This window comes from Macrobrachium nipponense, chromosome 16 (assembly GCF_015104395.2).
Source record: "Macrobrachium nipponense isolate FS-2020 chromosome 16, ASM1510439v2, whole genome shotgun sequence".
Lineage (NCBI taxonomy): Eukaryota > Metazoa > Arthropoda > Malacostraca > Decapoda > Palaemonidae > Macrobrachium > Macrobrachium nipponense.
This window is the reverse complement of record NC_087209.1, coordinates 57,168,314-57,193,251: the sequence shown is the minus strand read 5'-3', so window position 1 is coordinate 57,193,251 and position 24,938 is coordinate 57,168,314. Positions and strand designations below refer to the sequence as shown.

The following is a 24,938-nucleotide window of genomic DNA, read 5'->3' as shown; positions in this document are numbered from 1 at the left end:
CGCATGGTGATTACATAATACATTGATTGTACTTTCATAATCAACCACCAGGAGTCCATGGAATTATTAAGAAATGTGAATTTATCTCCCTGGCTTCCCATGCATGACAGTTAAGTCAAAAACGTCAGTGTCCTTTGAAAACTAAATCTATTTACAATTCGCCTAAACTCTGGTGTCCCAATCTCTACGAATGACTGTGCCATTAGCAGAGGCGACTTTCCCTCGAATTGAAGAATGAAGTAAATAGAAAAACGAATAAAAACCTGTATTGACGGCGTCTCCGAAGAGGCAGTACCTGGGCATCTTTAGACCCACGACTCCAGCCACGACCATGCCCGAATGAACGCCCACTCGGATCCGTAGATGGTTGCCTGAAAGGAAGGTATGCAGCTTAATATGTATACATACATACATACATATATATATATATATATATTATATATATATATATATATATATATATATACATATATATATATAATATATATATATATATATATATATATATATATATCCAGTCATTAAGTCTTACTTTGAATGATTACATTAAATTTCCAAAGCTGAAAATTAGAAATAAGTAGTTGTTATTTTTTACTCCCACACCCATCATCAATAACCTTTGTGATTCTTTTGCCAATTCAGCAATGGATGGCAGTCAACCAGTCAAATATTTACCCATCCACCACCGAGTGAAACAGTACCTGTAGAAGGGTCGACACCACCAGTCAAATATTTACCCAGCTGCCATGGAGTGAAAAGGTACCTGTAGAAGAGTCGACACCAACCAGTCAACTAGTCAAATATTTACCCTGACACCATGGAGTGAAACAGTACCTGTAGATGGGTCGACACCAACCAGTCAAATATTTACCCAGCTGCCATGGAGTGAAAAGGTACCTGTAGAAGAGTCGACACAAACCAGTCAACTAGTCAAATATTTACCCAGCCACCACGGAGTGAAAAGGTACTACCTATAGAAGGGTCGGCCCTAACCAGTCAACCAGTCAAATATTTACCAAGCTGCCACCGAGTGAAACGGTACCTGTAGAAGGGTTGACACCAGGTAGAAGGGTCGACACCAACCAGTCAAATATTTACGAAGCCGCCTTGGAGTCAAACAGTATCTGTAGAAGGATCGACATAACCAGTCAAATATTTACTCAGCTGCCACAGAGAGACACAGTACCTGTAGAAGGGTCCTTCAGCTCGGTGATAGCATCGACCATGTCCAGGGCCATGTCGCAGACCATCTCTCCATGATTATTTTGTCTCTCGGGGGCACCTGCCACTACCATGTAGGCATCGCCGATAGTCTCCACCTGTTAATGAAGACTCGACTCAGGACCTAACTTTACTTCGTATTTTGGGGTATGCTAGAGAAGACTAGGAAAAAATTGTTTATGATTCTTATTAACCTTCTATTAGTGAGTGACTAAACAGATTTTTAAATTTGCTTTCAGTTCAGGCATTTTGCCTTTAAATTACCACACACTGAAGTTTAGTAATTATTGAACTCATACGACGTAGTGAAGCCTAGGTTTACAGTATTACAAATTCTGAAGCCAACTGGTAAATCTTAATAATACTAAAGAATTGTCTGCTATTCTTATATAGTATGCATTAGACTTAATTTTCGGATGTATTAAAAGTAGACATTATATGCATATTTAAGTGAGTGAATCTTACCAAAATGGTTTCTATTTGTTCGTCTACACAGTACATGCATACACAAAAACACACACACACATCTATATGGAAATGAACACATAAGAACGTGTTTCACAGAAAAATAAATTCCTGACTCACATCGGGAGCGAACCCTGATCTTTCAGGTTAGAGCTCAGGGCATTGGGAATTTCTCCTCACAATATATATATGTATATATATATATATATATATATATATATATATATATATATATATATATTACTTTCAAAATGCATGTATATCATCTTTGACTGCATAAAATGTTGTGTATAAGATTTTGGCAACATTTTTTCAGATTTCTAGCTACCTTAGTTGTAGGATGTTTGAAATGTGTGTTCAGATTTCGCATAACATATTGTAAAAGAATATATAATGTAGTAAAAAGAGAGAGATTTGCTTTTTCCATTCGAAGCTAGAATTGTTTCAATAACTTTTCAGCACCTCTAGATTAAGGGAGCTGGCAGTCTTTGTGTTGTTATCAAAACATGTCAATCTAAATTATCGCTCGATTTCTGTCTCGATCGGGTATGTGTCTTTGTTGAACTAGTATGTACATGACTGTAACTGGTTTCGTACGCGTTCATCTTTGCCGAAAACTACGTGAAAATTTCACGTTTTGTCTGTAAAGTTGCGTCACTTTTCAAAGCTTCTAGAAAGAATTATTGCCCAAAATTATTGTGTCATCTCCACTGTCCGGCTTTCGTAAGGAAGAGAATTGATTCGGGCTTAAATACTCAAAGCATTCACATCTCTCTCTCTCTCTCTCTCTCTCTCTCTCTCTCTCTCTCTCTCTCTCTCTCGCTATAATTGATATTAACGTAACGTAAAATGGTCACTCGTAACGTGTAGATTTCAGATTTGATATTTCTTAGAGTTTATTTAGTATTATTTAGTGTTTTTGTGGAATCTGAACAAACATTGTGTGTGTAACGGCGCCTTGTTTTGTGAAAGTGTGAAACAAGCTGCAGCAAAGAAAGAAAATTGGTATACCAAGAAGGTAAAGTGTGTTATATTTTTATTAGTTGCAATTAATAACTGATGGTTACGATGGTTTGGTAAAAATTAGTAACTAATAGTCAGTGGTTTGGTAAAAAACTAATAACTAATAGTCATTGGTTTGGTAAAAAACTAATAACTAATGGTTACGGTGGTTTAGAGAACTAATAACTAATGGTTACAATGGTTTGAGTGAAACTATTTACATTTTTACACATTGCAAATTTTCATAAAAATCACTTCATTTGAAGTGATTTTTATGTTTTGTGCATTTATCCATTTTCTTATTGAAGTGTGTGTTTTTATTTTATATTCTGTGTGATTAGTACTTTTTGCAATTTTGGTATTTTCCACATTTTTCTGTGTTTTCATTTGCATTCACAATTTAATTACCTTAGTTATTTTCATTACTCAATCGTTGCACACATAATTAAATTCAACACTTGTGAATTAATTTGCATTCACTTAGAATTCTTTTCAAGTTTTATCATTGTTTAGCACTTGTGAATTAATTTCCAAATTTCAATTCTAACACTTGAATTTTAATTGAATATATTTTCTTGAATTTTGTGATAGATTAATTTTGATTTAATTTTACTTAATTGATTCAAGAATTAATTAAACTTTGCTTTGTTTTCAAGTAACAGTAATTTTCCCTGATATTGTGAATTTCACTTATAAATTTTGAGTTTAATAATAAATTTTTGTATTTAAAATTTTTATAAGGGTTTTCTTTATTTTACACCAGTATTGGATTATATTGATGTTAGGTAGAAACATAGAGTGGTAACTGATCTGTTTTCCTTTAATTTACTTGAAGTGACTTAGAACCAGGGAAGTACTTAGACTTCTGAAATCAGGGAAATACTTACACTTTTAAAGTTGTTGATGGAGTGATGCCCTTTGATTACTTTGATTACTTACACGATTACCTCACACCTGTTTTGATGAACTTAGTCTGATTTTCTGCAATACTGGCAAGTTGTTAAGGGATCACTGATGCGTTTAGAGTATTCAGTCGTTTAGTACCTGTGATGAGGGTTCAGGTGTCTGGCTGTTGTGAGGTAACAATTAATGAATGGTAAGTGTAGTAACCAGATACTTGGCACTTCGTCACAATATATATATATATATATATATATATATATATATATATATATATATATATATATATATATATATATATTCTGGTTGAAACACCTTTTACAACTTAGGCAGACTTCCCAGACCTACCCATACCACCCGACGCTGCCCCCGTTTATTTACATAAGCCCTCGAAAGCTCACCTTGTAAACCCTGTGTTTTTCCGTGAGTTTGTCGAAGATGGAATACATGGCGTTGAGCATAGACACGACCTCCATGGGCGTGATTCGGCTGCATATCTCGGTGAAGGTGACCACGTCCGAGAACAAGATGGTGACGCTCTCGAAGGTCTGCGGAAGGGGACGAATGACTCGTTTATTTTATTATTATTATTATTATTATTATTATTATTATTATTATTTTTATTATTATTATTATATTATTATTATTATTATTATTATTATCATTATTATCATTATTATCATTATTATCATTATTATTATTAATATTATTATTATGAAGAAGAAATCAAATAAAGAACTAAGAATAAATGTAAACAAATTATTACTATTTTGTTTTGTGTTGTTGTTGTTGTTATTATTATTATTATCATTATTATTATTATTATTATTATTATTATTATTATTATTATTAAGGAAAAAAGGAGTTATTATTATTATCATTTTTATTTTGCTTTGTTTTATTATTATTATTATTATTATTATTATTATTATTATTATTATTATTATTCAAGGAAGAAGCAGTCAAAGAAAGAACTGACTAAAAATAAAAGTAAAAAAATTTTCATTATTATTATCATTGTAACAAAGAAGAAGAAGAAGAAGAAGAAGAAGTAAATAAGAAATAACGAATAATGAATGCCAAAAAATTATTATTATATTATTATTACTATTATTTTCATTATTATTACTATTATTGCCCAGAAGACGAACCCTGTTCACATGGAACAAGCCCACCACAGGGGCCACTGACTTGAAATATGATGGTGTTCATTCAAAAGAAGCAACAAAAGGTGATAGGAAATACAAAAATTATTAAAAATAGATAAAAATGTAAGTAAAAAATCAAAACACAAGGGCAACTGTATGAGAGGTCGTAATGCAATGCATCTTCGCTTGGACTTCTCATTGGGATAACTTATTCGTCTGCTTTTGGGCAGATTAATCTTAATTCTTGTGAAGTGGGATAGAAGGGAAAACAGTCTGCGTTTATATTCAAGCTCTGGATGACAGGGTGATCATATTGTGTGTAAGTGGAAGTTTGTAATCATACGTATACATATACATATATATATATATATATGTGTGTGTGTGTGTGTGTGTGCGTTGTATGTGGTCCGAACTTCCTGCAAACACGGTGCAGGGAGTCCCACTGCCCAACGTCCTTATCATCTATACTATTAGCAATGTTTCCATGTCAGGTGCATGGGATTAGTGGCGGTGGTTGTATATGTGTGTGTTTGTGTAACGTGGGCGGGTGGGATAAGGGCGTGGGAGGGAGGGGAGAGCTCATGGAAGCGGGGGACCGAACAATGCCCTCCCCGGAGAAAAAATAAAAAGGAAAGGCTCCCCCATTGTCAAATTTCGGTGGTTCGGTGGTCCCATTCCTGCAACAAAGGGTGTAACGAGGTAGAAGAAATGGGGTGGAATCAGCTCGAAAATGCAAGCTGAATGAGGCACAATGGTCGAGAGAGAGAGAGAGAGAGAGAGAGAGAGAGAGAGAGAGAGAGGGCAAGGCAGACAACCGCCTTCCCTCTTTCCATCAGAAGCCGCCAGAGATTCTCGTGACGTCACGGCGTATGGAGGTCGAGTCCTCAGGGCCTCGTCGTCGTCGTTACACGACCAGGGAAACTTGTACTTGGAAAACACCGCTTTCGTACCGTCGTAGGAATTGGAGAGTAGATTTTAGGCCCGAGGTCCAGCGCTTGGACCAATGATAAGGTCATTCAGCGCTCGAAGGGAAATTAATAATAGAAAGTCTGTATGTATGGTGTTTTGAGGTTGCATGGAACCAGTGGTTATTCAGCAACGGGACCAACGGCTTTACGTGACTTCCGAACCACGTCGAGAGTGAACTTCTATCATCAGAAATACAAATCTCTCACTCCTCAATGGAACGCCCGAGAATCGAACTCGCGGCCACCGAGGTGGCACGCCAACACCATACCGACCATGACACTGAGGCGCTTAGTAGTAGATAGGTCTGAAGGGTGTAACAGGGGGAACACCTCAAAGCAGTTGCACTACGAAACAATTGTTAGAAAGGGTGGAAGTTCAGATATATGAACGGAGGTACAGTAAAATGAATGGAAGGGGTTGCAGCATATATATACATATATGCATATATAGAGAGAGGAGAGAGAGAGAGTAGCCACTCTGTTGTAAAGAAGCGTGTTCCTACCTTCAGCTTACCCGTGACGCATGCAAGATTTTCCCCTCACACAAAGTTGAAAACATTATATTATTAACTTTTAACGTAAAATAAAACATGCTAAAATCTATGGTCCAATAGAGCCTTGTTTCACCAAGGAAAATTTAAATAAATAAGATCATTTGAATAGAAATAATTGTTCCGTATTGTTTAACTTGCACATTATTTAAATTTTTTACATTTTCATTCTAATAAACAAATCATAAATATTCTATCCTAACATTCCTGTATCTTTAATTCAATGCAAAACACCCTTTTCAGACCTTTTTGGCTCTTCCATTGGACTTTCCCGTCCCAACAATACAAGAACAACAACAACAAAATTGTTTGTATGCTTACTCCCCGAGTAAGCGATAAATAACCATAGCCCAGAAAAAAAAGGCTGTTGTATACAAATGCCCAGAATACCAGCACCATTGGGCAACATTTTCCTTTCTCTCACCTCACACGTATCCACGGGATTCTCGCCCTTCCTCAGCCTCTGGGCCACCTGCTTCGGAATCATCTGGTAGAGAAGTTCGTCCGTTCTCTTCATCTCCTCGTCCAACTTCTTCATGGATTCCTCCAACTTCTTACTCTTCAGCTGCTCCTGGTCCAAGGCTAACTTCAACTCCACTGACTGCTGAGTGCCAGCCAGCATCAGGTCCCTGGGTAGGACAGAAGGATACCAGTGAAATGGGTTTTTTTTTCGGGCAGAGTCCTAATGTCATGTCAGGTATCCTATAGGCACTTTCGTAGCTTGCTACACTTAGGAAGGCCAAGGGGTCCGTGCTACCATATTATTATTATTATTATTATTATTATTATTATTATTATTATTATTATTATTATTATTATTATTATTACTGTATTACTGGAGAAACATCTCCACAGTTATGTAAATGTACATATACTTAAATTTAAAACTAAGGATAGCTTTCGGGAATCTGTTCGGTTTCCCCTTTTCAGTCTGACACGTTGATGTAGCACTCCTACAAAGGAAACATAAATGGAGTCAAAATAAGCGACTTGTTTGTGAACTGTGGATTCGTCTGTCCATTTGAAGACTCGTGCTACTATGAGTATTTTTTAATTATTATTATTATTATTATTATGATTATTATTAGTATTATGAGTATTAAGAATTAAGAAGAAGAAAGAAGAAGAAGACGAAGAAGAACAAGAAGAAGAAGAAGAAGAAAGAAGAAGAAGAAAAGAAGTATGAAAAGGAAGTTAACGACGATAAACTGTAAACAAATTATTATTATTTATTATTATTATTATTATATTATTATTATTATATTATTATTATTATTATTATTATTATTATCATTATTCAAAGACGAACCCTACTCACAAGGAACAAGCCCACCACAGGGGGCCACTGACCTGAATAAATTCAACCTTCCAAAGAAATATTCTGGTAACCAATAGGAAGTAAGAGAAGGTAAGGAGAAGTACAGAAAGAGGACATATATCCCACTTATTAAAAAAATAAATTGATAAATAGATAAATAAATAAAAATGTATTATAATGCAAGGTGAACAGCAATAGGGTAGCACTGTATTGCATCTACACTTGAACAAACACAAACACACATTCATTAAAGCTTATCAATTACCTTGAGAAGTCATGCATAGATAAATCGTTGATGTAGAGACCAGTAGACATCAAGGATTCGAGATCGGGCATGATGGGAGTAGCCAGGAACAGGATCATCTTCCATTCGTCCATGTACATCATCTGGCCTGGAAGATGAGAGAAGGATAAAAACTAAGTCAAAAATGCGCTCGAACACACTCAGCGGACCGTGGTGGCCTGTGTTGCTGCGGTGCCAGAGGCACGATCATGGCTAACTTTAACCTTGGATAAAATAAAGACCACTGAGGCTATAGATATGCAATTTGGCATGTTTGATGATTGGAGGGTGGATGATCAACATGCCAATTTGCAGCTCTCTAGCCTCAGTAGTTTTTAGGATATGAGGGCGGACAGAGAAAGTGCGGACGGACAAACAAAGCCGGCGCAATAGATTTATTTGACAGAAAAAAGCAATGCCAAAGATTTATCCTTTTAGAAGCAATTGTTTTCATTCGCCTACTTTTCCGGTTTTTTTTTTCTTATTTTTTTTAGATGACCTAAAGATTACAATAAGGACAGGAATATCACTTTTAATTTTCTGGAACTACTACGTCTAATTACCCATTTCTTCAAATATTTCTTTTTCCATTTCTCTAAATCTCAAAAAAAAAAAGAAAAACAATTGTTTTCTTGTTTTATCTGACCTAGAGATCACGAAGAGGAGAGAAATCAAATATTTACTTTTCTGGAATTACGGCAAAAAATGAGTAATCTTTTTATTATCATTCATTCTATTATAATTTATTCTATAAAAAGGCGGGAAAAACAAGTAAATAAAAACTGACAAAGCAGCCGCGGGAGATTGTTGAGAAAACGATAGAAAGGATACAGGAGGTGATAAATAAAGACGAGTAAATAAACAAATAATCAGGTGCAGGAGATAAAGAGGAAAAAATAAATAAAGACGAGTAAATAAACAAATAATCAGATACAGCTGACAGATAAATAAATAAAATAAAGTAATTAATTCATAAATAAATAATCAGATACAGGAGATGACACAAATAAACAAAATACACAACTAAAATAACAAATAAATAATCATATACAGGAGATGAAAGATTAATGAATAAATAAGAAACTGAAAATAAATAAATAAATAATTAGATGCAGGAGATGACAAATAAATGAATAAAGACAAATACAAAATAAATGAATAATCAGGTGCAGGAGATGACAGATAGGTGAATAAATAAATAAATAAATAACCACATGCAGGAGATTACAAATAAATAAATAAGATAAATAAAAAATAGATAAATAAAAAGATGCAGATGACAAATAAATAAATAAACAAGATAATTAAAAGATAATAGATAGTCAGATGCAGGAGATGTGAGATAAATAAATAAATAAATAAATAAATAAATAAATATCAGAAACATAAAACCGTGCGCTACCGAAGGGGAATAATCCCAAAGGCGCCATCATATATCCCCGCCGCCCCCGAACCACTCTCACCTTTCAAACTCAGGGCCTTTGGGTGGTCGTCTTCCTCATGCGGGTGGGCGTTGCCGTTCATCTTGCCCTTGGACATGATGGCGTCGTCCAGGGACTTCAGCTCGAAGATGTTGTTCGTCCTCCGGAGGATCTGATGGGGGGCGGAATGTCAAGTGGGACTAGGTAATTTTTTTTTTTTTTTTTATGAAGGAAAAGTATTTTTTGGGAGTAGTATTTTATATATTTTTTATTTTTCATTTTCTACAATCTTATTAAGGAAAATAATTTTTTTCATTAAGGAAATGTAATTTTTTGGAGTAGCATTTTATATATTTATTCATTTTTTAATCTTCTACAATCTTATTAAGGAAAATAATTTTGATTTTGTGGGAGGTATTTTATAGTTATCTATTTTTTTATTTTATTAAGGAAAAATTTTTTGGAGTAGTATTTTATATACTTATTTATTTTTTTTTTATTTTCTACAATCTTATTAAGGAAACTTATTTTGTTTCTGGGGGAGGTATTTTATAGTTATCTAGTTTGTTCAATTTTGTTAAGGAAAAGTATTTTTTGGAGTGGTGTTTTTATATTTATTTATTATTCATTTCTTTAATGTTTTATAACTTATTAAGGAAAATTATTTTGTTTTTGGGAGGTATTTTATAGTTATCTATTTTTATTAATTTTTTTCAATTTTATCAAGGAAAAGTATTTATTTTGAGAGCAGTATTTTATATACTTATCTAACATTTATTTTTTTTATTTTCTACAATCTTATTAAGGAAAATAATTCTGATTTTGGGGGAAGTATTTTATAATTATCTATTTTTTTTCAATTTCATTAAAGAGAAGTATTTTTGGAGTAGTATTTTATATATATATTTATTTTCTATTTTCTTACAACTTAAGGAAAATTTTGTGTTCGGGGTAGGTATTTTATAGTTATCTATTTTATCAATTTTTAAAATTTTCTAAAATTTTCATCTACTAAAATGATTTTGTTTTTGAGGTAGTATTTTATATATTTATTAATTTTTTAAATATGTAAAATTTTCATCTACTAAAATGATTTTGTTTTTGAGGTGGTATTTTATGTATTTATCAATTTTTTAATTTCTTAAAATCTTCATTTACTAAAATGATTTTCTTTTCGATGTGGTATTTTATAAATTTATCAATTTTTCAATTTCTTAAACTTTTCATTAACTAAAATTATTTTATTTTTGAGGTGGTATTTTATATATCTATCTTGTATTAGTTTTTTTTACATTCATTTACTAAAATTATTTTGTTTCTAAGGTGGTATTCCATATATTGATCTCATTTTATTTTTTTTTATTTTAATGTACCAAAATGATTTTGTTTTTGTTTAACAAATTTATCTATTTTTATTTTTTATATTTTTATTTTCATGTACAAAAATGATTTTGTTTGTGAAGTAGTATTTTACATTTATTTTGATTAATTTTCATATTTTTTAATTTTTATTTACCAAAATTATTTTGCTTTGGAAGTAGTATTCTATATCTATCTATTTTCATTAATTTTCAATATTTCTTAAATTTTCATTTACCAAAAGGTTTTTGCCTTTGAGATGGTATTTTACAGATATCGATTTTTATTAATTTTTTAAACATTTTCAACATTTTCATGTATCAAAATTATTTTGTTTTGAAGTGGTATTGTATATATGTATCCATGGGGACAGATTCTCAAGCAGAGGCTGGTTAAAATCAAGGTCGATTTTGAAATACTTCTATGATTTTATATATTCTTATTCATTTTCATTTAGCAAAATTATTTTGTTACTCAGTCGAAATTTGTATGATATATATTATATATATATATATAATATATATATATATATATATATATATATATATATATATATATATATATATATATTATTAAGGAAAATTATTTTGTTTTTGAGGCAACAAAATTGGAATCGATTAAATCTCCGATTTCGCATTATTGGAATGTTGTTAAATCTAAAAAGCTTAGAACTTAGAAATTTATCTATTTTTATTATTATTTTTTATATATATTTTCCCGTATGAAAATTATTTTTTTTATAATGTGAGAAAGTTGAGATCCATCAAATGTACAATTCTGAATTACGAGAATAAAGTTCTTTAAACCTAAAAGAGCTGCTTTAACAACTTAACTACTTATAAGTATTTAGAATCTACATCAACAATGTTAATCTCCGTTAAGAAAATGAACAATCTATTTAACACTTAGTTATGAATCTCATGATGACTGGTTAGAATCTACATCAACAAGGTTAATTTCCGTTAAGAAAACTAGCTATTTATTTAACATTACTTTACAGGCTCAGGTAAATTGCAGAATGAATACAATACCAACAACCTCAAGAAAAAAAATAGTGAGCTTTAAACGGGACAGGGACTCTTAAACCTAAGACAAATTCAAGGTCAAACAGATCGCCAGGTGAATGAACAGGTGTCTCGGTGTAGTAGGTGACTTGTGATGTACGTTAATCGGGCAGAGAGAGGGAGAGAGAGAGAGAGAAAAAAAAAAGCGACGCAATGCGTTTAACCTCAGATAACACCGAAACAATAATGCTCTTACTATGTAAGTAGTATTGGGAGATTCATAGGGACCAAAGTTATGGATATTATGACTGAACAAATGGATATGGTCGACAAGGAACTCAGAAACTCGCAAAGGTTCTCAATGGTCTGTCAATCAAGCACAGGTGTTGGCATTACAGGTACGAGACAATTAGAACAAAAGAATAATGCTTATAAAAATGAAACATAAAACCGTTATCATTATTATTATTATTATTATTATTATTATTATTATTATTATTATTATTATTACATCAGCTGCATTCAAATTTATACAGAGATTACTCTAAACTTTCTAATTGCTGTTTTTATGAGTGACTGAATGCAGCTGATGCAAGCAATAACATTCAACACTGCATATTTGAAAGAGGGAGTCCTACCTATATTATTATTATTATTATTATTATTATTATTATTATTATTATATTATTATTATTATTATTATTATTATTATTATAGTGCAACTCACTGGCACTAACACACCTAAAGAGGTGTAATATAAAGTAAAATGAAAAAAGTGATTTCCACGTAACATAAAGCAGGTAATAAAACAAGCAAATGTAAAAATAAGATTGTCTTTGCTGAAAAGTTCCATCCCGTAAAGAGGCCATCCATCTCTCATGAAATCGAGAAGAGAGGAATGGAATGCTTCCCGCCCTCCAAGGTCAATCCAAACCTGGAATGAAATCCAGATATTCCCCAGGTGAAAAACTGAGGACCGAACTTCAATGCTTGTACAAAATCTTTCACCTGGAAGCCACAAAAACACCTGGTCAACCAAAAGGAAGTAAAGTGAGTCTCGTTTCAGTGATTCCGTTAATTAGCGAGGATCCCAATTAGCTCTCTTTGGTGAGCGGTGACGTCATCGACGGCTTTCATTGAGGTTCCTAACCAAAGCTATCGCTCCGATTGAAGCCAGGGTTTTGCCATATTGACAAATGCATTGTAGAAACTGCTAGAAAATATATATATATATATATAGTATATATATATATATATATATATATATATATCTAATAAAAGGAGCCCATAAAAACACCAAAATGTAGAGAGAAAAGTACTATATTTCAGAGACTGCTGTCTCTCTCTTCAGGTATATGAATGAGAAAAGTTTACAGAAAAGGTGGTATTTATACCAAGAGATTCGTCCACAAGTAAGCCAAATTTTTAGGTCCCCCCACCCACCGCTGAATAATCTTCCTTCTTTAATTTTCTTAAGCGTTGGTTGAATGAACACTGCGTCGACGATATCTGATATCCAAGCCCCTTTTGAGATGTTCATTACCTGCTTCTCTTTTATTAAGGCCGATTCATCATTTGACTCTTGTACCGGCAGTTTGCTGCTATAAATTACACGTGACATATTCCAGTTTATTCTATGGTTATGGGTAGGTCAATGGCAAAAGGGTTGGATTTCCCAAGGGTGTGAGTTACTCTCTTAATCGTCTCCAGGTGGGGAATTTTTATTTTATTGTTGGGTGTGTCTCTAGTCTTGTCTTTAGGGGGTCGGTAGAAAATTACGTTTGCTTTTTGAATTGCTTTCTCAATTATATGGTCAGGATACTTTAAAGATGAAAGTTGCTTACGAATTAGTTTAAATTCTTCTTCCAGGAAATCTGGGGAACAAATTCGTAAGGCTCTTAAGAATAGGTTGCTAGCTACACCTATCTTGATAGTAATGTCATGATAGCTAAAGTAGTGAATATATGAAAGTGAGAACGTTGGTTTTCTGTATATGGTAATTTGTATTCTGTCGTGTCTCTGATTATTAAAACATCAAGAAAAGGAATTTTGTTGTCTGTTTCCCATTCAACTTTAAATTTGATGCTGGGCACTAATGAGTTAATTTAGAGAGGAATTCATTAAAATTACCCCACTTATTATCCCAAAATGTTAGTATGTCATCCACGTATCTCATCCACAGCATGTTTTTGGGTTTTATTGCACTTATTACTGTAGTTTCAAAGTATTCCATGTACAGATTGGCTAAAATAGGACTTAAAGGACTACCCATACTACACCCGAGTTTTTGCTTGTAGAATGATTCCCCGAATGAAAATACATTATTAGATGCACATAATTCAACTAACTTTATTATTTTTGTCAAGCGCCAAAGGGAAATGATCTGAATAGGGGGATAATTTTTCCCTTAAAAACTGAAGAACGTCCTGTACTGGTACTTTTGTGAATAGGGAGTCTACGTCAAGGCTTAATAGTTTTATGTTGTGAAGTGGTATATGTGCTTCTCTGAATTTGTGACAAAAGTCTTCCGAATGTTTGATGTGACTGGGAGAAAAAGTGCCTAAAAAAAGGAGAAAGGAGGCCAGCTAACCATTTAGAAATTTTGTAATTGACAGCTCCGGCGCATGAAACGATGGGTCTGAATGGAAGATTGTCTTTGTGAGTTTTGGGAAGACCATAAAAGTAGGGTAATTAATTTAGGATTAATTACCCTACTTTTATGGTCTTCCCAAAACTCACAAAGACAATCTTCCATTCAGACCCATCGTTTCATGCGCCGGAGCTTTCAATTACAAAATTTCTAAATGGTTAGCTGGCCTCCTTTCTCCTTTTTTAGGCACTTTTTCTCCCAGTCACATCAAACATTCGGAAGACTTTTGTCACAAATTCAGAGAAGCACATATACCACTTCACAACATAAAACTTTTAAGCCTTGACGTAGACTCCCTATTCACAAAAGTACCAGTACAGGACGTTCTTCAGTTTTCAAGGGAAAAATTATCCCCCTATTCAGATCATTTCCCTTTGGCGCTTGACAAAATAATAAAGTTAGTTGAATTATGTGCATCTAATAATGTATTTTCATTCGGGAATCATTCTACAAGCAAAAATTCGGGTGTAGTATGGGTAGTCCTTTAAGTCCTATTTTAGCCAATCTGAACATGGAATACTTTGAAACTACAGTAATAAATGCAATAAAACCCAAAAACATGCTGTGGATGAGATACGTGGATGACATACTAACATTTTGGGATAATAAGTGGGGTAATTTTAATGAATTCCTCTCAAAATTAAATGCATTAGTGCCCAGCATCAAATTTAAAGTTGAATGGGAAACAGACAACAAAATTCCTTTTCTTGATGTTTTAATAATCAGAGACACGACAGAATACAAATTTACCATATACAGAAAACCAACGTTCTCACTTTCATATATTCACTACTTTTAGCTATCATGACATTACTATCAAGATAGGTGTAGCTAGCAACCTATTCTTAAGAGCCTTACGAATTTGTTCCCCAGATTTCCTGGAAAAAGAATTTGAACTAATTCGCAAGCAACTTTCATCTTTAAAGTATCCTGACCATATAATTGAGAAAGCATTCAAAAAGCAACGTAATTTTCTACCGACCCCCTAAGAACAAGACTTGAGACACACCCAACAATAAAATAAAAATTCCCACCTGGAGACGATTAAGAGAGTAACTCACACCCTTGGGAAATCCAACCCTTTTGCATTTACCTACCCAAATACCTTAGCCAAATCCCTGATTAACGTCCAACAAAAGACATCTCCCAAAGACTCTGGGGTATATGAGATCCCATGCCAGGACTGTGACCAATCTTACATCGGATTTACAGGTAAATCACTTCCCCAGAGATTAATACAACACAAACGGTCAGTTAGGTATGGACAACAGAACTCGGCTATTTTCAACCATATAAATGAACATAACCATAGAATAAACTGGAATATGTCACGTGTAATTTATAGCAGCAACTGCCGGTACAAGAGTCAAATGATGGAATCGGCCTTAATAAAAGAGAAGCAGGTAATGAACATCTCAAAAGGGGCTTGGATATCAGATATCGTCGACGCAGTGTTCATTCAACCAACGCTTAAGAAGATTAAAGGAAGATTATCAGCGGGGGTGACCTAAATTGGCTTACTTGTGGACGAATCTCTTGGTATAAATACCACCTTTTCTGTAAACTTTTCTCATTCATATACCTGAAGAGAGAGACAGCAGTCTCTGAAATATAGTACTTTTCTCTCTACATTTTGGTGTTTTTATGGGCTCCTTTTATTAGATGGAATTCTGTTGTTACAGAACATTTTTTACCAGTCATATATATATAAATATATAGTAATATATTATTATATATATTCTATATATATATATAATCATATAACGTATATATTGTGATAGATATATATTATATATTATATATATATATAATTATTACACATATTTATATATGTTTATATATAATAATATATATATATATATAGATATATGTATATATATTATATATATATCTATCTGTAATATATCTATTATTTATACTGTTATATATATAATATCTAATATATATAGCATATGTTTATATGTTATATATATATTATATATATATATTCTATTTCTATGTTTAATAATGTTTAATATTATATTATATTATACTTACTATATATACATATGTTAAATATATTCCATGTCTATCTTCTATCTTGATATCTTATATGCCTCTTCTCTCGGACTTGTCTTATGTATCTAATTTTATATCTATACTTCTATCATATGTTCATCTAATCTCTAATATCCTTCTCCTCTGTAATATATCTTTACTATATCTATAAAAATCTGGTAATTTTTTTTTTCAGAAATTTCACCTCCGTAATATATTACATATATATATATATATATATATATATATATATATATATACATATATATATATATATATATATATATATATATATATATATATATATTATATATTAATTTTATAACAGTTTCTACAACGCATTTGTCAATATGGTTTTCAAAAATTTAGGTAATTTTTTTCCAGAAAATGCACCTCCGTGAATCCAGTATTCAAGAAAGAGTTTTGAGTTTTTTAGAACTAAAAAACAAAAGATAAACAAAAACGAATGAGAGAAAGCCGAATATTTACACATAAATATCCAGCAGTTAAAGGAAAATAATGCTCGCTCCCAAAATAAATATCATTGCCATCAAAAAGGGACAATTTGAATTGGAATACGGATCAAACTATAAATTCAATATACGTTATACTTTCATAAACAATGAAAATAAGAAAATAAGTTGAAATTAAAACATTTGTTCAATCATAAATATCCAGTAAGACAACTTCACACCGAAAACAGGTTATTTTTAACCAAAAAAAAAACCTAATGCAAACATGCACATACCAAACAATTGATTGTATCAAAGCACACTGGTGGGCATTACACGTGTGCATGCATGCAGGGACGTGCATTTGCTCGAAATAACAATGATTGACAGAAATCGCGCACAATACTGACATTGCAGGAATAGGTCGTCTTAACCTACATTCATTCATTTCGTCTAGATTTAGTAGGAAAGTGAAGAATTCTGTAACAAAAATGTATCAGTGATAATAGAATAAGTTTTTCTTTTTTTCCTTTTTTTTCAATATGCAGTTATACGTGTGCTGTATACTTTTCACAATGTATACTGCAGACTGTATACTGCAAATCCAAACTCCGACTCAGGTTAAAGGAGAGAGAGAGAGAGAGAGAGAGAGAGAGAGAGAGAGAGAGAGAGAGAGAGAGAGAGCCTTCATTCCCATTTAGAATCCAGAGAGAGAGAAGGAGGAGAGAGAGAGAGAGAGAGAGAGGGGGGGGGGAGGCTTTCATCCCCATTACAATCCAGAGAGAGAGAGAGAGAGAGAGAGAGAGAGAGAGAGAGGGAGCCTTTCTCCCCATTACAATCCAGCGAGAGAGAGAGATGAGAGGAGAGAAGGAGAGCTTTCATTCCCCATTACAAATCCAGAGAGAGAGTAGAGAGCTGAGAAAGCACCCAATTGAGAGAGAGAGAGAGACCTATCAATCACTATTTCCAATGTAATTCTCCAAGCAGAAGATGAAAGAATGATTGACAGGTCTTTCACGAGTCACGTGACCTCAGTAGGAGCTGTTATGATAATGAGCAGGGGGGGGGGGGGGGGAGGCAGGGTAGGGGAGTGCTGACACAGACATGCAGGTTTCCAAGAACTACGAAAAAGAACAACGACAACAACAACAACAACAACAACGACGACAAAAGCTCGAGCGCAGTCACCAGTTCGAAGATGTTGTTTACGTAGCGGATAATCTGGTCAGGCAGCGAATGAGGAAATAAGAAAACGAAAGCTTCAGGTAACTTTTGCTGTAGTACTTTAAAAAAAAAAGTTATTTCGTTCAATTCTACAGGTTTTTATATTTTCTTTTATTCTGTCTCCTCCTTCTTATATTATTTACAGAATGCAACACAAAAACTACGAGTATGGAAAAGAAATACAAAAGCTCTGCTTTGAAAGTGATGAGAGTGAGCTGCTGTCTTGTCAAACTACGTGTTTCTCTTTATGAACAGGAGTTAAAAGTCATTCTTTCATCTACAGTATTTAGAAATCCTACATTTATCATCATCTAGCAGATATCTACTACTTTCGGTCTCTACCCGAATCAAAAAAACAAACACACACACAACAGGATCCAATACTACTACTGAAAATGGCCCGGGGGCAGATATGCATCAGCTTGTCTTTGGCCTCCAATACCAGACCCTCAGGACAAATCAAAAAAGGAAATCATAATCATATTGATATTGATTATATAGGTCGTGCAAGGGTGGTCGTGCGAGGGGGGAGGGGCCCACTTACACTCTCGAACCGGAAGTCGACGTGCGGCCGGACCAGATCGAACCAGTCCGGAACCTTCTTGCCCACCAAGTTCGGCATCACCTGCATCAAGCTGTTACCGATGTATTTCACCACCATTTTGTTCCTGCAACGACAACAAAAATAAGTCTGTCATAACAAAATCAGAGTGGATTTTTTTTTTTTTTTTTGTCCGCCCCGGGATAGGTAGAGGATCGGGAGGGCTGGGAAGACATGCCGGGCAACGCCGGGTTCCAGCGCAGCGTACACCCCGCCATCAAGCTCGTATTAACGGTCTTAGTTTCACGCGATAGTCGCTCGCAGTCTGGGGCTATCTCTCTTAGGGCTTCAAGCAAATGTCAATCAAGGTTTAGGGTAAGAACTTCTCAGGGTACATGCAAATATCACTCGATGTGTAAGGTCAAAATCAATCATGGATTCTGGACAAAATGACTTAAATGTTTCAGCCAATATCGAATAGGGTTTCATGCAAGGTTTAAGATCAAAAACACTCAGGTTTCATGCAAGAATCATGCAGGGTTGCAAGCAGAAACCATTTAGGGTTTCAAGCAAACATCCGAGACTTCTGTACCGAAAATTCACTTGAAGTTTTCATATAAAAATCACTGGAAGTTTCAAGTCTAATTCAATCAGAATCTCAAGCAAAAAAACACTATATATAGTATATATATATATATATATATATATATATATATATATATATATATCTATATATATATATATATATATATATATAGATATATATATATATATATATCTATATATATATATAATATATATATATATATATATATATATATATATATATATATTATAGTATATATATATATATATAGGCAGACAGACAGCTAGACAGATAAATAGAATTTATAATATAACTGTTCGACAGACATGTAGCTATCTAATGAATGAATGCCATTATAAACTATGCAATTAGTGATACTAACAAATTCATATCATTAACTGGTATCAGCTATCGTGATCTCGCTAACTATTACCTCAGGTGAATAATACGTCAATGAGGGGTTATCAGGTGCCTGTATAGATAAAATGCACCATCTTCAGAGAGAGATATAAAGGCAAAAATTCTTCCAAATGAATGCTTTCGAATGGAATTGAATGACGCTAACAAAACCCCCAAAATCATTCCTGGAAACAATACAAACGTATATACAATTTCTTTCAGTCAACAGATTCGCATACATTTTAGGGAAACGTGTGTATATTCAGGCAAGGAAATCTATGTACTTTCATGCTGGAATTTTTTTTAAAAAACACACTGATTACAAAATTCCTCTCCGTGTATCATGGAAATTGCCTGCCTGGAAGATGAAACGTTTTATTCTAATGTATCAGGAGATAACCATCGTTAATAAATATAATTAAGGGAAGCGTCATCTAGCATTATCTATATCCTAAAGCCATAGCCAAGATAAGTGATTAGATCTATACAATCATTCCAGAGCCACACGTCCCCATAAACCTTAATAAATCCCTAGCTATAGGTAGCAGAAGAAGAGCACATCAGGGTTGGCACTGATTAAATCACTGATTTAATCAAGTGATTAAACCATTGATTTTTTCATTTAAAAAATTATTTTTTTATTATTTTAATTTTTTTTATTTTTATAATTTGAAAGCAAACAAACTGAAAAATATGATTTGGAGGTTAATAAAAACTTAAGCATAACTGTGCTGCATCGATTTATTTTGATATGTATAAAAAATTGCAAGCACTACATACTATAGGCCAGAACTGGAAACCTAAACGATAAATCAATAGTAATTCTGTCATGAAATACACTTTGAGGGAAAAAAAGAATTGAAAAAACATCTAACAAATCAAAAACAAAACTAAATAAATAAAAAAAATCAAATAAATAAAAAAAGTCAAATAAATCACTGATTTGTTTTGTTTTTATTATTTTTTTTAATAAAAAAAATCACCAATACTGATCCTTCCTTACCCGAAGAGCATGCAGAAGGGGAAGATCTCGAAGAGCATGTTCCCCCTCAGTGGCAACGACTGCTCGTCTCGGATCATGGTCAGGTTGACCTGGTTGCTGAAGGCGGTGTTGTCGAAGTTCAGCTGGAAGGTGACTTGCACCGTGTCCATGACGAACTCCTCGTTCAGCAGCTGGATCTTCATGTCCGTTTGGTAGAAGTGTTTGGCAACCTGTTGGAGGAGGAGGAGGAGGAGGAGACGGGCTATGAGTACTGCTTGTTGTGGTTGGCGTATGGCCCGTACTTAGGTCCGACAGACAGGAATAGTCGACCCAAGGTCCTTTAGATATACTCAAGAGGACATTGGAAGGACCTTAGCTGTGGTTCGCATATGGGCCCGTAGCTGGGTCCGACAGCAATAGTCGACCCAAGGTCATTTAGATATACTACTCAAGAGTACATTGGAAGGACCTTTAGGTCAACCGAATCTCAGTCAGTGATCAATGGGAACAAGATGGTGGTTGGAACTGGAATATAGAATTCAGGACAAGCTGGAACCTATCATGAGGTTACAAGGAGTTATCATACAAGGATTAAGATGTCTCAAAGACTTATTAGTACATCCGAGGAGATATCGTTTGCTCACTTATCTGTAGGAGCAGGTTTTACTGTTCATTCACAGTGTGCTAATGATTTTAGTCTATCTTTCTTTTAAACTCTTCAACACTATTGCTGTTTTACAACTTCTGGTGGCAAGGATATCGAAATTGAGAGTGGAAATATCTAAAAGGGGTAACAGGAGGAAAACCTCACAGGTATAGTAAATTCACATCAGCCGTGCAATTGATGTCTAGGCCAGTCCCTTACGACGCTCCTGATTGGCGGATGATCTCAGGAGAGATGGAACATACATCCTGCCTATGTGAACTCTCTCGAGAGACTGAGAGATTCCAGCCCTGTGATTGGCTTATCAACAGCCAATCAGGAGCGTCGTGTAAGGGACTGGTCGTCTCGTCAAAATGCACGGTTGATGTGAATCTTCTATAGTAAAGGGCTGAGGGAAGTCAGATAGAAGAAAGATCACGTGGACAGAGGTGCAGCACCAGTTCGAACTTACCTGAGTAATTTGCCCCATCGTGTAATAGGCGTAGCCTCGTCTTTTAGATCTATAGTGAAGTAACATGCCGTCCCTGGATTCGCTTTCGCAGAAGAAGGAGGGAGGGCGCATGCGCGGGTATGAAAACTTGAGGTACTCGTGAAGGTTGTCTAAACCTGTGAGGAAATCGAAGAAAAGGGGAAAGTTGTAATGTGGAATTATAACAGTCATACAGAGGCAAAAAATTAAATCTCGAGACATTTATGCATCTATGATGCAAAATAAAGTTTACGATTTACTTTATCAACATTTAAGAAGAATCCTTGAAGAGTAAAGGATTCCCTTTAAGAAGAATCCTTGAGGAATAAAGGATTCCCCTGAAGAAGAATCCTTGAGGAATAAAGGATTCCCCTTAAGAAAAATCCTTGAGGAATAAAGGATTCCCCTGAAGAAGAATCGTTGAGGAGTAAAGGATTCCCCTGAAGAAGAATCCTTGAGGATTAAAGGATTCCCCTTAAGAAAAATCCTTGAGGAATAAAGGCTAACGCTGAAGAAGAATCCTTGAGGAGTAAAGGATTCCCCTGAAGAAGAATCCTTGAGGAATAAAGGATTCCCCTGAAGAAGAATCCTTGAGGAATAAAGGATTCCCCTGAAGAAGAATCCTTGAGGAATAAAGGATTCCCCTGAAGAAGAATCCTTGAGGAGTAAAGGATTCCCCAGAAGAAGAATCCTTGAAGAATAAAGGATTCCCCTGAAGAAGAATCCTTGAAGAATAAAGGATTCCCCTGAAGAAGAATCCTTGAGGAGTAAAGGATCCCCTGAAGAAGATCCTTGAAGAATAAGGATTTCCCCTGAGAATCCTTGAGGAGTAAAGGATTCCCCTGAAGAAGAATCCTTGAAGAATAAAGGATTCCCCTGAAGAAGAATCCTTGAGGAATAAAGGATTCCCCTGAAGAAGAATCCTTGAGGAATAAAGGATTCCCCTGAAGAAGAATCCTTGAGGAGTCAAGGATTCCCCTGAAGAAGAATCCTTGAAGGAATAAAAGGAATTCCCTTGAAGGAAGAATCCTGAAGGAATTAAAGGATTCCCCTGAAAGAAGAATCCTTGAAGAATAAAGGATTCCCTTGAAAAAGAATCCTGAAAGGAATTAAAAGGATTCCCCTGAAGAAGAATCCCTTGAAGAATAAAGGATTCCCCTGAAAAAAGAAAGGAATCTTGAAGAATAAAAGATTCCCTTGGAAGGAAGAATCCTGAAAGGAATTAAAAAAGGAAATTTCCCCCCTTTTGAAGGTGAAAAAAAGAAAAATCCTTGAAAGGAAAGTAAAGGATTCCCCCTGAAGAAGAATCCTTGAAGAAAAAGGATCCCTGAAGAAAAAAAGAACCTGAAAAGGAAGGTAAAGGATTCCCCTGAAGAAAGAAATCCCTTGAAGAAAAAGGATTCCCCTGAAGAAGAATCCTTGAGGAAAAAGATTCCCCTGAAAGAAAGAATCCCTTGAGCAAAAAGATTCCTGAAGAAAGAATCCTTGAGGAATAAAAGGATTCCCCTGAAGAAGAATCCTTGAGAATAAGGATTCCCCTGAAGAAGAATCCTTGAGGAATAAAGGATTCCCCTGAAGAAGAATCCTGAAGAATAAAGGGATTCCCCTGAAGAAAGAATCTTGAAGAATAAAGGATTCCCTGAAAGAGAAATCCTGAGGAATAAGGATCCCCTGAAGAAGAATTCTTGAGGAGTATAAGGATCCCTGAAGAAGAAATCCTTGAGGAATAAATGATTCCCCCTGAAGAAGAAATCCTTGAAGAATAAAGGATTCCCCTGAAGAAGAATCCTTGAGGAATAAAGGATTCCCCTGAAGAAGAATCCTTGAAGAATAAAGGATTCCCCTGAAGAAGAATCCTTGAGGAATAAAGGATTCCCCTGAAGAAGAATCCTTGAAGAATAAAGGATTCCCCTGAGAAGAATCCTTGAAAGAAATAAAGGATTCCCCTGAGAAGAATCTTGAGGAATAAAGGATTCCCCTGAAGAAGAAATTCTGAAGGAGTTATAGGGATTCCCCCTGAAGAAGAATCCGCTGAGGAGTAAAGGATTCCCTGAAGAAGGAACTCCTTGAGGATTAAAGGATTTTCCGCGAAAGGAAGAATCCTTGGAGGAGTAAGGATTCCCCTGAAGAAGAATCTTGAAAGGAATAAAGGATTCCCCTGAAAGAAGGGAATCCTTGAAAGAAATAAAGGTTCCCCTGAAGGAAGAATCCTGAGGAAATAAAGGAATTCCCCTGAAAGAAATGAATCCTTGAGGAATAAGGATTCCCCTGAAGATAGAAATCCTTGAAGAATAAAGGATTCCCCTGAAGAAGAATCCTTGAGGAATAAAGGATTCCCCTGAAGAAGAATCCTTGAGGAATAAAGGATTCCCCTGAAGAAGAATTCTTGAGGAGTATAGGATTCCCCTGAAGAAGAATCCTTGAGGAGAAGTAAAGGATTCCCCTGAAGAAAAATCCTTGAGGAGTAAAGGATTCCCCTGAAGAAGAATCCTTGAGGAGTAAAGGATTCCCCTTAAGAAGAATTCTTGAGGAGTAAAGGATTCCCCTGAAGAAGAATCCTTGAGGAATAAAGGATTCCCTGAAGAATAATCCTTGAGGAATAAAGGATTCCCCTTAAGAAGAATCCTTGAGGATTAAAGGATTTCCCCGAAGAAGAATCCTTGAGGAGTAAAGGGTTCCCCTGAAGAAAAATCCTTGAGGAATAAAGGATTCTCCTTAAGAAGAATCCTTGAGGAATAAAGGATTCCCCTGAAGACGGGTAAAGTAAATTGGAAATATGATTTTGCGTCTTTGTTATACAAACGCAAAAATAAATTCTTAATTAATCTGTCATGCATTGAAATGACGCCAAAACAATGTTTACAATTCACTTTACAAATATTAGGGACACTCCTTTCTTCCTCAGTCTCCCTGAGGATGTTGTGCATTTGGAACCTCGTGATATCAAGACAAGATGCAATGCATGACTGCCCTGATGCATTCTCTTGGTATTATCATTCAATTACATATAATTCTTATCGATTTATCCGTCATTTTTCTTCTCCAATACATCATTTTTTTCTCTCTTTATTTCCTTTTACCTTTTGTTACTTCTTTCAAACGAACACCATATTCCTTGGAGGCTTGGATTTAAAGTCAATGGGGTTCATCTTCTGGATGATAATAATAATAATAATACACAAAAACACACACACATATATATACTGTAATATATATATATATATATATATATATATATATATATATTAATATATATGAATGTCTTTTACTGTAACACAGCAGTATACATGAAGA

At 34.4% G+C, this 24,938-nt stretch overlaps 1 protein-coding gene across 3 annotated transcripts in view; it reads right to left on the bottom strand.

Moving 5' to 3' along the window:
* LOC135195725 (soluble guanylate cyclase 88E-like) overlaps positions 1-24,938 on the bottom strand; it is a 215,478-nt gene that overhangs the window by 35,983 nt on the left and 154,557 nt on the right. For all 3 annotated transcript variants that reach the window (XM_064222146.1, XM_064222145.1, XM_064222147.1), the window contains exons 4-12: positions 21,627-21,781; positions 20,533-20,741; positions 18,548-18,671; positions 9,320-9,449; positions 7,839-7,965; positions 6,680-6,884; positions 3,990-4,136; positions 1,187-1,319; positions 264-371 (exon numbers count right to left, since the gene is read on the bottom strand). In XM_064222146.1, coding sequence (XP_064078216.1) covers positions 264-371; positions 1,187-1,319; positions 3,990-4,136; positions 6,680-6,884; positions 7,839-7,965; positions 9,320-9,449; positions 18,548-18,671; positions 20,533-20,741; positions 21,627-21,781 — 1,338 coding nt within the window. The remainder of the gene's footprint in view (positions 1-263; positions 372-1,186; positions 1,320-3,989; positions 4,137-6,679; positions 6,885-7,838; positions 7,966-9,319; positions 9,450-18,547; positions 18,672-20,532; positions 20,742-21,626; positions 21,782-24,938) is intronic.